At 43.2% G+C, this 15,300-nt stretch overlaps 1 protein-coding gene across 1 annotated transcript in view; it reads right to left on the reverse strand.

Moving 5' to 3' along the window:
• The window catches only part of MSN (moesin), a 66,551-nt gene that overhangs the window by 20,952 nt on the left and 30,299 nt on the right, over window positions 1–15,300 (reverse strand). Inside the window, exon 2 of the mRNA XM_019717510.3 lies at window positions 3,385–3,468. Coding sequence (XP_019573069.1) covers window positions 3,385–3,468 — 84 coding nt within the window. The remainder of the gene's footprint in view (window positions 1–3,384; window positions 3,469–15,300) is intronic.

Here is a 15,300-nt window from a genome sequence, read left to right on the forward strand (position 1 = left end):
AATATATGATATTTCTCAAAACAATGATCTTCCAGATAGGAATTTATAAACCTCCTGGTTTTCTCCCTTTCCTCCTCTCAACCAGTATGAAAGATTCAAGTCCCTCAGGGGCTTTGTTTGGGAAGCAGTAGCTTTCAGAACTAGCACATCAATCTGGCCAGGGCTCCCTACCAACTGGGCTTCCCTCATAACCATACTCATAGTACATAAACCAAACAAACACTAACAAACAATTACCAGGCCTTGTGGCTTTTCAGTTAATAAACTTCTTTGTTCCAGGATTTTTCTGCCCTGGGCTCTAAATTATGCCCTCCTCATCCTCCACAGCTATCCCCCTCCAACGCAAATGAATAAAGCCCCCAGTGTTGAGGGCAGGGGATGGCTTGAGAGAGGTGGGGTATAAAACCACGGCTCTAGGAAGGAGTCTGAGTAGAGTCCAGAAGGAGCTTCTGGTTCCTAACTGTACCATGAAATCCACACTGGCTGATACTCTCCCCTCTATAGCTGCTACCCAGAATGATATTGCTTTCTGAATCAGAGGGCCAATCAGCCTTTGTATCATATGGACACCTTCTCCTTTTTGTCCCAGAGACATTAAGAAGCCTGTCCAGGAGGAGATGTCCCCCAAGCCAGGTAGCTTCCCCCCACATATACCAACTGCTAATCATATTCAAGTGAGGCATTTCCCTCCTTTTTATATGAAAGGGTCATCTCAAATTTAGTGGGGTTAGAAATAGGAAAGAGATAATGGAATGCAGAAACAAATGCTGGAGCTAAATTTTTGAAAGATAAACAGATTGGAGAGATCAGATCATCATCGTATAGATGGGGAAACTGGGGCCCGTAGAGGGGAAAGGTTTGTGTAAGGTATCGGGAGAGTTAGCAATAGAGCCAGCCCTAGGGCCCAAGATTTCTAACTTTCCATCCAGTGTCCTTTCAACTTCACCAGGCTGTTCCTTTAAAAGCTCTCCAATCTCCAATATAAAACTTGCATGCAAAGGGAGAATGCAAAACCTTAATATAATCAAATGCATTCAGTCATTCCAGACTAACATTGTAATCACTTTTGAGTTATGTGAATGTCGGCACATTACTTTAAATGTAGTAAATGTCTGTTTAAATGTTCCTATGACAACTTCTATGTCGGCATCTTTCTTCTTAAATAAACTTATTTCCTTGCTCTCCTCAAAAAAAAAAAAAAAAAAAAAAAGTTCCTATGACTAGTTTGTGCTTTCACAAATTAAATATCAATGGTTACCCTTCATTATTCAAAACAAAAGGAACTCCAGAGAAGAAGCAAGTTCCAGCTAAATTAGAAGTTAGATATTCTGAGGATCTTCAAGCTCATCTCACAACTCTAGCTGATTAACAAGACAAGAAGTATCATGGCATTTGGGAGCTATCATTCATTGCATCTCTACTACATGCTGGATACATCACGTAACACTCAATTCCCTATTTCTATTTTCATGTTGTCTTTCTCACCTATTTCTAATTTATCCTTTTGAATTTTATGTATCCTTATAAACCACTGTAACAATTTTTGGGGGTTATAAGCAATATATAAATAATACACTCTTTCATAACCTCACAAAAAGCCTGTGAGGTAAGTATTAGACCCACTTTTGGGGGGAAGGAGGATAAAAACAGCAACCCAGAGACGTTCAATAATTTTCACAAGGCTTAACTAGGAAAATGAAGATTCTGTTTCCTCAACTACAAAATGGGGCCAGTTGTAATTCCTGAACTCAAAGGGCTTTGTGATAGTCAAGTGATATGGTACACAAAATGCCTGTCACGGTACCTGGCGTACAGTAAGCCCTGGACAAATATTAATTCTCATTGGTATTAGCCATAAACAACAATTTTCTTACTCTACCATGTGACATCAGGGACTCAAGAGGGGCATGCCCAACCAAGCTTTCCTCAGATTTCTAGCCATCCCTTCCTTTTACATGGAGATCTGAATGGAAAACAGCCTCTTACCACCCCATCTCCATTCTCTCCTTATTTTTCCCCTCACCAGTCAGGTGTATTCACAGGAATAGAATTATCTCATTTGAATACAACCTCTTTCTTCTTTCTTCCTTCCCATTCTCAACTCTGGGGAAGTTCTCAGACAGTAGAGGGACTCAGAGGGCAAATGAGAAAGGGAAGTAAGAGGGCCCAGAAAAATCTATCAAGGTGACATGTGGTCCTAACATCCTGGACAATGTCAGACCCCCATCTCACCAGAGGCTGGTGGGTAAATGAGGTAATGGCCCATCCGGAGGGATCCCAGCCACTGGAAAAGGGAAACATATTTTCACTCCTGAAAGTCTGGTTGCAGATGGCACATTCCCTTGGCCACTGGAGAGTTTTTGAATGCTGAAGGATTTCTGTGGCCCCCACCTGGCTGTTATACAGCACATCCCTTCTAATAATGGTGATTTGTAGCGAAGGGACACCCCTTAGGTTGGAGACAGGAATAAACATTTCAGTATCACCTCCCTGGCATGGCTTCAGAAGATGAAGTACCCTCCTATTGCATTCATCAGCCCCAGGGCTGTCCTAAGTCCCAATATTCTTTGGAGGGAAATGTACATAGAACACACTACCTTAGGGAGAGTAAGTCGGTTTTTATCTACTAGAAAAGAACAACAAAAATGTGACAGAAGCCATGTGATGCAGTAACAAGAATGTGGGGTTCAGCCAGATGCAATTATTTTTTTCTTGGAGTCTTGTTTACTTTTTTTATTATTAGTTTCAGGCATACAAAATAACATAGTGATTAGACATTTACACCCCTCACAAAGTGATAACCCTAACAAGTCTACTACCCATCTGACACCATACATAGCTATTATTAGGTTGGTGCAAAAGTAATTGCTGTTTTTGCAATTTTTAACCTTTAAACTGCAATTACTTTTGCACCAACCTAATACAATACCATTGACTACATTCCCTATGCTGTACTTTACATCCCGTAACCACAACCACACACACACACATACACACACACACACACACACACACACACACACACACACACATATTTAACTACAGTTGACATTCAATATTATTTTATATTAGTTTCAGGTGTACAATGGGGTATGATTCTGTGCTAGATGCTTTAAAAATGTTAGCACACAGAGCCTTCTAGCACAGAATCATACCCCATTCACTTCTCTTTTCTGTCATGTTCAGGACCAACGATAAGATTAACCAGAGCCATCCAAGATGCAGGCTTTCAAAGTTAAACTTTGCCTCCTTTGTTATTAAGGCCTTTATTTTGACCTATTTTTGGAGGAGCAAATAGGAAAAGAGATTGCCAAGAAGCAGACATCGTGGTGGGAGCTACTGGGAGAAGCGAAAGAGCTAAGGAGCAACAAGTTCCTCCCTTACCTGGTCAAAGAGCTGCTTGCCAGTGGTGTTGGGCTGGATGGCAAACTCCAGCTCTGCATCCATGGTGGTCACACGCACATTGATCTAGGATGAGATCAAAGGAAGCAAGTTAGTTGTCTGGCTCTGTGCTCAGTAGAGCCTAGGACAAGTATCTCTGTTCAACCTCAGAATAGGGAACTAGGATGCTAAGAACCTGAGTAACTTAGAAATTGGTGGCAAAGAAGGGAGAATATTGGAATAAACAAACAATAACCCAGCCCCTGTTCCCAAACAGCTCACTACTGAAGATAAAAACAAACAAACAAAAAACCCAGCAATAGAGCAGTGCTTACCAAGGGGCAAACAAGTGAATGCAAATCACCTTACTATCAAGAGGAAGCAAATCTTGACTGTAGTTCTTCCAGAAAGCCTTCTCTGCCTTCTCTACCTACACCGCCCAGCCCCAAGCCCACAGCATTCTCTCCCCACCTCTGATCTACAGCCTGGATTATCTACAGCACTGGTCTTTGCAGAGGCAAGTTAAATGCAGGATAAAGAACACTAAGTTCTAAGCCTAGCACTGTAACTAGCGCAATTTACAATCCTGATGTCTTATTCTCCTCATGAGCCTTAGTTCCCTTCATCTGTGCAAGGGCAGGAATGGGGGCTGGGGGCTGGTGTCGGTCAACTCCACTCGGTGATATCCAAGGTCCATTTTGGAACTGATGTTTATGGTTCTATATACCAACTTGCATTGTTAATGCTTCCTGTACTTATGTGTTATTGGTCTCCTTAGGCACAAGAGAGGAAAGGGGCCTCAGCAGAGGTAGGTGTGGGTGGCACAGAGTTGCTACCAAAGCCAAGTCAGCAGAGGGAAAATGGAATAGGGAGAGGCCCAGATTTAAAAGAGAAAACAAAACAAAACAAAAAACACGTAGCCACAAACAGGATTTCATAGGCACTAGCAAAAGTACTTTCCACCTTTACAAACAGATCCCCTAGCTCAAGTCAATGATAGCTGAAATTTCATCAGTAGAGATTTGTTCCTTTGGCTAAGAACTTAGTGGTGGTGATGGTAGTAATAGCAACAAAGCTTTCATGTATGGAGACTTACTACTCACTAGGCACTTCATGATACCCTGTTTCATATCAACAATCACCCTGTGAAGTACAGAGTATCATCTCCATGTTGAGGATGAAGAAGAAGATATTTGTCTAAAGTCACACCACTAGTAAGTAGGGAAGACAGGGTCTGAATTCAGATCTAAATCCAAACCTCACAATTTAAACCAATACACTAAATATCACTTATATCAAAGTGGAAAATGTCTCCCATTAAAAGAAATATATGTAACTTTACTAACAATTGTCACCCCAATAAATTTTACTTAAAAAAAAGAAATCAAGGATTTTTTTTTAATTGTTGGACATTTTGCTTAAGTATTCTATATGGTACAGCCAAAAGATGGCTTGTTATATGGTCATATAAAATATTTATAAAGACTATTTTATATGCAGGAAAAACTCCTCAGTAATATGAAGTGACGAAGAATAAGCAAAAAGATTGTATAAGCTCAATTTTGTCAAAACTATGTATAGAAAGATGATTGGAATCATGTCCAAGTATTAGGCTTGGTTTTGGGGTGGTAATCTTATGAGTGTGTTCTACATTTTCTAAGATGTTCATGTACTACTTACACTATTGAGGGGGGAGACTAAAAATAGAATTGTCAAGATGCAAATCCCCATGGAATGGGTAAAACATTAAGCCTTATCAGTCTTTGACACCTCTGGGCCTTTCCTGAGCACAGGGGTCACTTAGCGGGGAAGAGGAGGCCAGACAGCCATTTTGCTAGCTAAACAATTCTGATGAGGACCAGGCCTGGGGAACAACTTTGTAAATAAATCTCACCAGGGAGTCAGGGAGGAAATCTATTTCAGGATTGACAATGGGACAGGAAAGGCCCTGAAGGCAGGAACAAGTAAGGCAAGTACCCAAGTGGGAGGCAATGGGCAAGGTTAGCCATCTTGACTTGGTGTTACCCTAGGCTTCCTGCCAATCCAGTGACCTTCGTAGAATCAGCCCTCATAAGGTAGAGAGAATGAGGCCCAATGGGCTGCAATTTGGCCGCAACATCTAGCCTCAAACACTCGAACTGGGTCAGTGGAGACCTCAAAACACCAATGACTGAGGGATAGGAAAGAGCGGAAAAGAGATAGTGGGTCTTTTAGTACATGGGACTTCATTCCCATCTCAAGGTTTCTGTCTTACTGAGAGTTACGTCTCCAATATCCAAGACTCAGTGGATATATACAAGATGGTGACTAAATGAACAGTACTAAGCAAGGGAATTTAAGAGACAGACATATATAACATAGTATGCAGATTCAGAGGTGGGAACATTTTACATCTTGAACTTTTTTGTGCCATGGACCCTTCTGCGCAGTCTGTTTAAAATCTATGGGCCCCTTCTCAGAATATTTGTAAATGTATGACAGAGTAGATGAAAAGGAACCAATTATATTGAAATAGTTATCAAAAGTTAATCTGTGCTTCTTTATTATCATATTAAGTAATTACCTAACACAGGGTCTTATTAGTTATCACTACTGTAATTTCAACTTTGTGCTGAGCATAAATAATATTTTGAGAACTCTACAATACAATAACTAAATCGTGATATAAAAGCATCTTAAATTTCCATTGGTGACAAAGTCACAGATACTGCCATTACAACTTCCTTTTTCTGCCTACATTCATAATTGAAAGAGGGGCTAAATTTCAGTGAGAGGTTAGTGAAAACAAATACGTAATTTTCCTCCAGCCAGACGGATCCTTCACATTTCAAATTATACCAATGGACCCCATGGAGGCGAGGACTCCAGGTTAAGGAGCTTCCTATAAATTTGTTTCAGTTCACCCAATATAAATGGAACATTATGTTTAAGGAACTATGGTTAGAGGTGTAGGACCAGTCTCTGACCTCAAAGTACTTACTGAATAATAGAAAACTAATATACAAGAGAGACACCCTGAGAAGTGCCATAGCAGAACAAAAAACCTTTTGTGGAAATAAGGAACCACAGTTCAGTGGTTTGTACTGGTCTCTAAGGATAAGCTGGATTTTTTTAAAAAGGGAGACTATGGGAGTGGGGTAAGAGCACCCACATGTCCCAGGTAGAGAAATGTATGATGATCCAGGACACAGAGATGCAGATGGCCTGCTTAGAAGCAAGCATGTAGGCTTACTCCAGGGTGAATGAGGCCTGCAGAGTAAAGAGTAGACAGAGAAGCTGGGAAGGTAGGTAGGTAGAGAGACTTGAATGCTGTGCTCAAAAGCTGGGCCTTAATTCTGTCAGCAGTGCCAGCCAGCCTGGAAGTCCTAAGCAGGGTGGGGCAAAATCTGAACAGGGATTTTGGGAAGAAAGTGCCCAGGAAGGAAACTGAGAAAAGGGGTGGGACTCCAGGGCAACATTCCACAGCCTCAGAGTTCTCTTTAATTCACACTATTAGGAAGAATTTTCAAAGGAAATAAGCCAGTGTCTCTCGCTTATCATGTCAATCACAGGTTATGCGAATCTAGCATCTTCAGGGCCTGGCTCATAAGCCCAAATATTTAACTCAAATACTTGTTAATGAGAAAGGATTAAGAAGTACAAACTGGCAATTACAAAATAGACGTGGGGATGTAAAATACAGTTTACGGAATATAGTCAATATTGTAGTAACTGCATATGGTGTCAGGTGGGTGCAAGACATAGGTGGGATCACTTCGTAAGTTATATAAATGTCTAACCACTATGCTGTACACCTGACACTGATATAATATTGAGTGTCAACTATAATTGAAAAATTTTTTTAATTTAAAAAAATGCTTCTTAAATAAATCAATTGGTAGAAAAGGACCCAGCCTAGGTTAGGAATAAGCATGCCAGAGAGGCCAGTGTTGTCCAGCGCTCTCCCTCTTAGACAGAGCATCACACCAGAACAAGGACTCTCCTAAAGTTCTCAGCAGAGAAATAAATCTGAAGATGTCCAGCTGAAACCAAACTGGAACCTATTTCTCCAGAATCCCTGCTCAGGGTTTCTGCCATTTCACAGTGGCTGCTTCTCCAGGGAGAGCAGCCTGAGGTTTCCTGAATTTCACTGTAGAGACAAATAATCTTAGATTTTAAAAAATGGGGGGGGGGGAAGCAAACACAAAGGGACTTCTATTCCTGCTACCAGTTAACTCAGAAGAAAATGTGAGTCATGAGGACAGGGTCATGTGTCTGTGCTCTCTGGTTTTCTGTGTGTTGGAGGTAGGAGGGTAGTGAGGGTAGTAATATAACTGGGGCCTGAAAGTGATAGGTAGGGCAGAAGTCTTGATCAAAGAAGATCCCTTGTTCTCCCTTAGACTAATCTGGGACCCAAGTGTGTAAGATGAGCTGCAGGACCAGACCCACTGCCACACAGGGCCCACTGGATGCTCACCCTAGTGGGCACCGACTGCCCTCTCTTTTTGGGTCTGGACTCTGCAATCTCAATGAGAAAAAGAGGATGGTCCAGTTTGGGAGGCAAAAACCCAAAAGTCAAGCTTCCGAAGCCAGAAGCAAGTTCCCAGGCAGCCCCTCAGTTTGGAAAGAGTGGGGAAGCTAGCCTAGGTGGTGTAGCATTTTAAGATGTGGTCCCCAGCAGAGCTCTAAATCCCAGCCTAAGCCTATCCCTGAGGATCTAGGCACAGACTGAGGTTAAAGACTGTCTCTGGAGAACATTAAGAGTTTAAGGAAAAATAAATGTCTGGGTGTAGTAGTGGATGCTGTCACCCTCTCAAACACACTAGCCCTCCCACCCCCAGCCCAAGAACAATAAATCCACTGTTATTTATTGAACAATTAAACACAGACATTTCCCACACCAAGCCTGTCATTGGACACTAACAGGTCCATCTCAGTGAGCTGACAACCAAAGTCCTCAACAAACTGGGATCTCTCCTACATCCCCAGTTGGCTGGCCTGAGAAACAATAAACAGCCTGGGCAGATCCTAGCACTGCCTTGGCTGCAGCAGCTGGGGTACTTTGGTCGCTGGGCCTATACAGATTCAAATAATGGACCCTCTCTTTCCCTAGAGCTAGGAGCACCCAGGTTAGTAGCCATGTCAGAGTGAGGAGATCAGGGCAATGTTTCCCCTCACTTGCCCCATGTCACTGAACTATAAGAAGACTCTTTCCTGGAGAGAAGTTTGAGGGAGACAGAGGAGAAAGCAGAGAGTCAAATAATCACAAGTAATTTGCCTGAAGCACAAACCGGTAAGCCAGAGGAAATTGACATTACAGGTGCCACTTCATGGATGAGGAAAGTGAAGTACATAGAAGCAGGTGACAAAAGGATAGACACAAACACTTAACTGAATATCACCTATGTGCCAAGCCCCATCACCCACAGTTTCACTGATCATCACTGAAGCCACATTTACTCAACCAGCAAATGACGAAGACAGACAGGTCTTCTGGACATTCCTGGAGCTCCCTTCATGATTCCACCCACCTCTCTGGTCATGCTGATTTCACTGCTGTCTTCAGACACCACCTTAGCAGCTATTTTGACCAAGGTCCAAACACTCTGACATAGGAAGCCTGGGCACATCTTAAAAGCACTGCTTAGGAAGGCCCCATTGCCAGGGCAGAGCCTATGAGTCAGGCCAGTTGAGTCTGAGCTCAATGACCTCACCCCCCTCTGCCACCTCCCCCTTCTCCCTGAGGGCCCACCCACTCTGGGCTTTCAATGGAGCTGCTAGTATGGAGAAGGCAAAGGTAATGGGGGTGGGGGGGTGGGGAGCAGAGGCAGGATGAGCCCTACCAGGGAAACCCGAAACCTTCGGTCTCTTCCCTGGACAGACAGCAGTCACCACTGTTTCACCCAAACTGCCTATCCCAATTATTTAGGCTCCAGCATCCACCATTTCCTGCTACCAGTACTGGGGCGAGGACAGGGCAGGGCAAGGCCTGGTCTGTCTTGCCTCTTGGGATGACAGCACTGCCTCAAGCAGCTGTTTTCCATAAGGGGAAAAACAAGGGTTGCTTTGAATCTCTAGCCTAGGAGTTATTCTCCCCCTCCCCCTCCTCCACTGACTCACTCACTTTGCAGCAACTCAGCCTCTTCCTTTTTGACTTGGTAGTGGTACCTGGTACACCGGTTATCTGTTCTGATCTCTTCCTACCCACTTACAGGCCCTTATTGCTAGCAAGACCTGCCTAGGGTTAACCTTTCCTATACCTGTGCCTCTTTCTAGTAGTTTCTAGAAAAGAGAACCACACCCAACGCAATATACACCCATACCTTAATGGGTCAGCAGTAATTCTTCAACCACTCCAACTGCTGCAAAGGCCATGGGAGACAAGGGTCCCCTTTCATTTGCTTTAGCCCAGTTCTGCCCTCTAAAAGCTCTCTGAGAAGCATTTCAACTGGGAGACAAGGGTGTATTAGAGACTGAGTGTTACTTCTCCAGTCGCCATATATTTGGGGGAGTAACCCCAAACATAACTAACCCCTTAGCAATGAGAACATAACTACCTTGTCACTGTGGGAGGAGAGCTAAGAGCAGAGGCCAAAGCTAAATAGGTCAGAAACAGTGAGGTTACCTTAGCAAGCTGCAGCTTCCCCATTAATCCAGCCTTAATTACACAGCCTTCTGCTCAATCTCAGGCCATGAAGTTCCTCTCAACACATGAAGTTCCTCTCAACACATGAAGTTCAGGAAGGAAACTAGCTCTTCACCATTTGTATCTAACTCTAGAACTTACTTTCAAAATCAGCTCAGCCAAACCGTACCCCAAGAGCAAACAACATCCACTCCTATCCCTCAATTCCAGTTCATCTTTGCTTCCCAGGCACAGGGGCTGCCCCACCACCTCCTTGGCATGGCCATTCCTCCTCTTCACACTTCCTCAAGATTTTAACCCACTTATTCTAGAATCTCATCTGGCTCCTCTAGAATAACACCTTTCTGAACTTCTCATCCTTATTGTCCAAGAGAATAAACAGTCTAGAAACCCAAACCGTCAGACCTGAAAGGGACCTCATAGATTATTTGATTCAAACTCTGCAATATACGGCTGGGGCAACTGAGCTCCAGAGAAGGGGAGGCACTAGTCCAAGGTCACACAGTTGCTAGGCAATGTGACAGCAGGGATTAAAAACCTGGCTCTTTGTGCTCTGTATCTATGAGTCTGCTTTGGTTTTGTTTGTTCATTTATTTTGTTCTTTAGATTGTATATGTAAGTGAGATATGGTATTTATCTTTCTCACTCTGACTTATTTCACTTAGAATACCCTCTGAGTCTATCCATATTGTCTGTCTCAAATGGTAAGATTTCATTCTTTTTTATGGCACAGTAATAATAGATGGGAGAAGGGTTGGGGGGCTGACTGAGAAAGGTGAAGGGATTAATTAGGAAGTACAAATCAGTAGTTTCAAAAGAGTCATGGGGATGTAAAGTACAGTATAGGGAATATAGTTAATAATGTAAAAACTATGTATGTGTAGTGTCAGATGGGTATTAGACTTATTGGGGGGATCATTTCATAAATTACATAAATGTCTAACCATAACAATGTATACCTGAAACTAATATAAAATAATATTGAATGTCAACTATAATTTTTAAAAATAGTCACATGGATATAAAGTACAGCATAGGGAATATAGTCAATAATATTGTAATAACTATGTAAAGTGTCAGATGGGTAATAGACTTATTTAGGGTTATCACTTTGTGAGGTATATAAATGTCTAATCACTATGTTTTATACATCTGAAACTAATAAAAAATATTGAAAAAAAAAGCCTGGCTCTTGATAGACTAGCCTATTAATAAGTCATAGAATCATCTTGGCACTTAGAAAACAGTAGACACTTCAGGCTAACTACTATTAATCTTAAAGACTATGTGGAGGAGGCTGGATCAGCTTGCTTCCTTCCATGAAAAACTCCAAGGCAGACACTGCTTGGAAGTCTAGCTTTCTACAAAGAGCAGGCCTAACTTTCAGTCTCTGAGACATTCACCACCACCCATTCTCTAGAAACTAAACCTTTTGTAACAACATGGAAGGAACCTCCCTTGTTTCTAGGACAGCTTCTTTTGCCAAAACTTGGATAGCATCTGATTGGGAAGGTCTCCGGGAGCAGGGACAGCTCAGACCCAAGCCGGAGGTTGGGGAAGGGCAGGCAGAGGGCTGCATCAGGGAAAGGCAGGGAATTTGAGGACAGATTTACATCCAGGTAGTCAAATACAGATTCTTCAATTCCTATAAAAATTTGAAGCAGCTGAAATAAAAGGGAAGAGGACCCATCACTAATAATGTAAGTCTCCCAAATGAGCAAAACCTCTCGAGGGGCCACACCCAGTTGGGCTTCAGTCTCGCGCATATTTCCTGCTTGACCTAGCTTCCTGCCTGCAAGTTACACAGGAAGTATTTGTAGACTGGAAACAGACCATTTATAGATGCCTGAAGATGCCAGTTCTGCCCAGAGCACCAGAAGAGGGCTCTACTCTCTCTGCTCAGAAACACACCCCAGCAACCTCCAGCATCACAGCTCTGAAGAACACTGGAGCTGATTCAAGCCTCAGCTTCGGTTCCACCCACTGCTCATGGGATTTTTGCCCTGTACTGTGCTTCTGGGTGTTAAAATCTCTTGAAGTCATGATCAGTCAACTATGCAGGGGCAGGGGGAGGCTTCCAGACCAAGTCAAAAAGCTCTGTTTTCAACCCCAGAACTAGGGTAAGGTCAGCTTCTTGTCAACCTTGCTGGTAAGCCAACAGCCAAAGCTGGTATCTGAGGAATCCACAAAATTGGAGCCCTCGTCCTAGAAATAATGGTCTCATCTCTTTGAGGAGCAAAGTGCGATATAGTTGAAAGAGGCTTTGGAGCCTCTTTGACCTTCCTTTTTCTGAAACTCAGTTTCCTAATCTATAAAATGGGTCTAATAATATCAACCTCACAACAGGGTAATTGAGAGATTTAAATTAAAATAATAGACACGAAAGTACCTGGCACATCACAAGTAGAAGATTATGATGACTAACCCCTCCTTTTTTTGCTATATTATTACAAATATCCTACCTCTCGGGAATGATTTAAAACAAAATCTATTCAGCTGCAGAGGGCTAAGGGCTGCCCAAGAAAACCTCCAGAGCCCTTCTAGCATAAAGAACTCTCACTTGGAGGGCAAACTCTAAAATGTGATTAGAATTCTAGTTCGTTAGGCAATGTGAAGCCATGCACATCAGGTAGACACACATATCCTTGCATTATTTTAAATGTTTTCTCTCTTGGGCGGGATGGGGATTTCCCCCAAGAAGCAGAGCCCTGAGGGGAGGCGGAACACAACAGAGCACCTATGCTACCTTGTCCTTTTAAAGGGCTGCCTGATCTTTCCTTATTCTGGGCTCTGCCTTGCCACTTTCTCCAATCATGTCTCAACAATATACACATGACCCCACCCGCTCAACACAACCCACCAGGACCTCCAAACTCTTTCATCTAGTATCCAGAAAAATCACAAACTGGGTCTACAAATTGGCTCATCAGAATCACCTGGGGAGATTTTTAAGGTACAGCTTCCCTAGACTCACCCACAGAGATTCTCATTTATTATATAAGAAGCAGGGTTCAAGCCTCAGAAGTTAAGAGCTTCACATAATTCTAACACGCAGCCAGACTCGGGAACCACTGGCAAGAAATACAGCTCCCTGCACCAACCAGCCTCTCATGGGCTAGTGTTCATATGGCTAAAGGGATGCTTGATGGAAGGGAAACACGGAAAGAGCAACTGCAGAGACATCTGGGCCACTGGGCCTGGAAAATGGCTATCCAGAGTTGAACACAGTCTACCTCCACAAAAGATCAGAGATGCAATCAGTTCAGCTACTTCCCCCAAACCCCCCTGCAACCTGGTCTCCCCATTTGTACAGTAGGGCAGGGGTTATCCTTGCCCCTCCCCACCTCGTATCATCACCACGCCCACCACCACAGGCAGCTCTGTGCACTAAAGCAATGTCTCCATTGTAGGAGAAACATAGCTTTGCATACTGAAAACCCGAAGGCAAGATCCAGCTTCACCAACAATAAGCCATGAGTTCATGATTTTCCTGCCTGTAAAATGGGCATAATGATGCCAAACTGGCAGAGTACTGTGCAGTGCTAATGCAGTATTTCCCAAACTTAACTGATCATAAGAATCATTTGGGGCACTAGTTTAAAAGCCCAGGTTCCTGAACACAACTCCAAATTTACTGAAACAGGCTCTCCAGAGGACTCAGGAACTAATAGTTTTTCCTCAGGCAATTATTATCTTCCGGGAAGTTTAAAGAAACATCACCTGGCACAGATGCTCTTGATATGAGATGAGAGGTAGGACCAAAATGCTTCCTCATTACAGGGACTTTGAGATTAGGACCCAGCAGTGCTGGCTCTGCCAGCAGGAGAGGGAGAAGACTTTGGAATTCCAATCAGAAAGCTAAGTTCTTTCAGGAATGATCAAACCCTCCAGCCATTGTCCAAAGCTTTCCACCATCCTGCCATCTAGTTAAGAATCAGACAGTGGGAGGAAACAGTCATTGCAGATATAAATACCTCAGCAGCCAAAACATACTGATCAAAATGTTCTAATTAGGGCTCCAATCAAAGGCTTCTTGAGTTCTCTGCCCCTTAAACATTCCACATTCACTATTTCCCGGTAGAATTTTCAGGCAAGGAGCAGACTTTAAATGACACTACCTTTCCTGGATGCTCTGGGAATTTGGGAAAGAGAACAGACATGGTGAAAGGGTCCTGCATTTGCATACAGATGTGATCAGGTTGGGGGTGGGGTGAGTGTGGGAATCTAAGATAGGTATGATTAATAATGGTGCAGTGGAACCAGCTCACGCTAGAGCTGATCACGCACATCTCTTCACAACTCCTTCACGGATATGTTGGTAGCTTGAAATCGGCCATGGTGAGAGTATTTACACCATGGGCAATGATAAACAGTTCAAACTGAGGCTTCACAAGACAGTCTGTTGTTAAACATTTACCAGCATATGAAGACACATGTAGGGTAAGCATTCTTAGACCTATTTTATAAATTAGAAAACTGAGTCTCAATAAAGGGAAGCAATTGCCATCTTCTAGCTACATTACTTTGGCCAAGAGCCAGGTCTGTCTGACTAGAAACAAATCCCTGGCTCTCCCTACCAGCTCTCCAGGGGAATAGGAAGCCCCTCTTGTCAAGGAAAGGGTGGCTGACCCAAAGGGCTCCTCCATCAGCTAAAGGCCAAACAAGGGCACTTACATGCACCTGGTGTACCACCAAGGAAATCTAAGGGCAAAAAGCCCTGAACTGAGACATGAAGGTAAAGACATGAAGGCAACATCCCTACCACGGAAAGAGGCTGGAGTGGGGCAGGGGACAGTTTGGAAAGTCCCAGTAGAAACCACAGCATATTCTTAAGGTCTCTTCACAAATATCTGACAGAGCGTGCAGGCTCTGGAGGGAGGCCCTGGGGCACTCCATGTCTTAGATCTCTTGAACTCTCAGTTTCCCTAAAAGTAAAATGGAAGTAGTAATGCCTACCTCACAGGATTGTTGTGAAAACAACATTAGCTCCTTTACTTATAGGAAAGGACCTGGCTTAGCACCTAGCATGTGTTAGATGTTTGATAAATTTTCGTTCCTTTCTCCTGCAACCTCATTATCCAACCCAGATGCTTTCAGGGCCTCTGCCTCACCCTTACACAATAATAATCCTAGCCTCATGTGCACTATTCTTTACAGTTTAAAAGACACTTGTCCTCATGCATGCTCTCACTCAATTCAACTCTGTATGAAAGGCAAGGCAGGGACAAGCATTGTTATATAGAAGGGAGAAATGGAGGCTCAGTGAGGTAAACAGCTAATTGCTCAAGTGTGAA

This window comes from Rhinolophus sinicus, chromosome 18 (assembly GCF_057876585.1).
Source record: "Rhinolophus sinicus isolate RSI-liver-muscle chromosome 18, RSI-T2T, whole genome shotgun sequence".
NCBI classification, from domain to species: domain Eukaryota; kingdom Metazoa; phylum Chordata; class Mammalia; order Chiroptera; family Rhinolophidae; genus Rhinolophus; species Rhinolophus sinicus.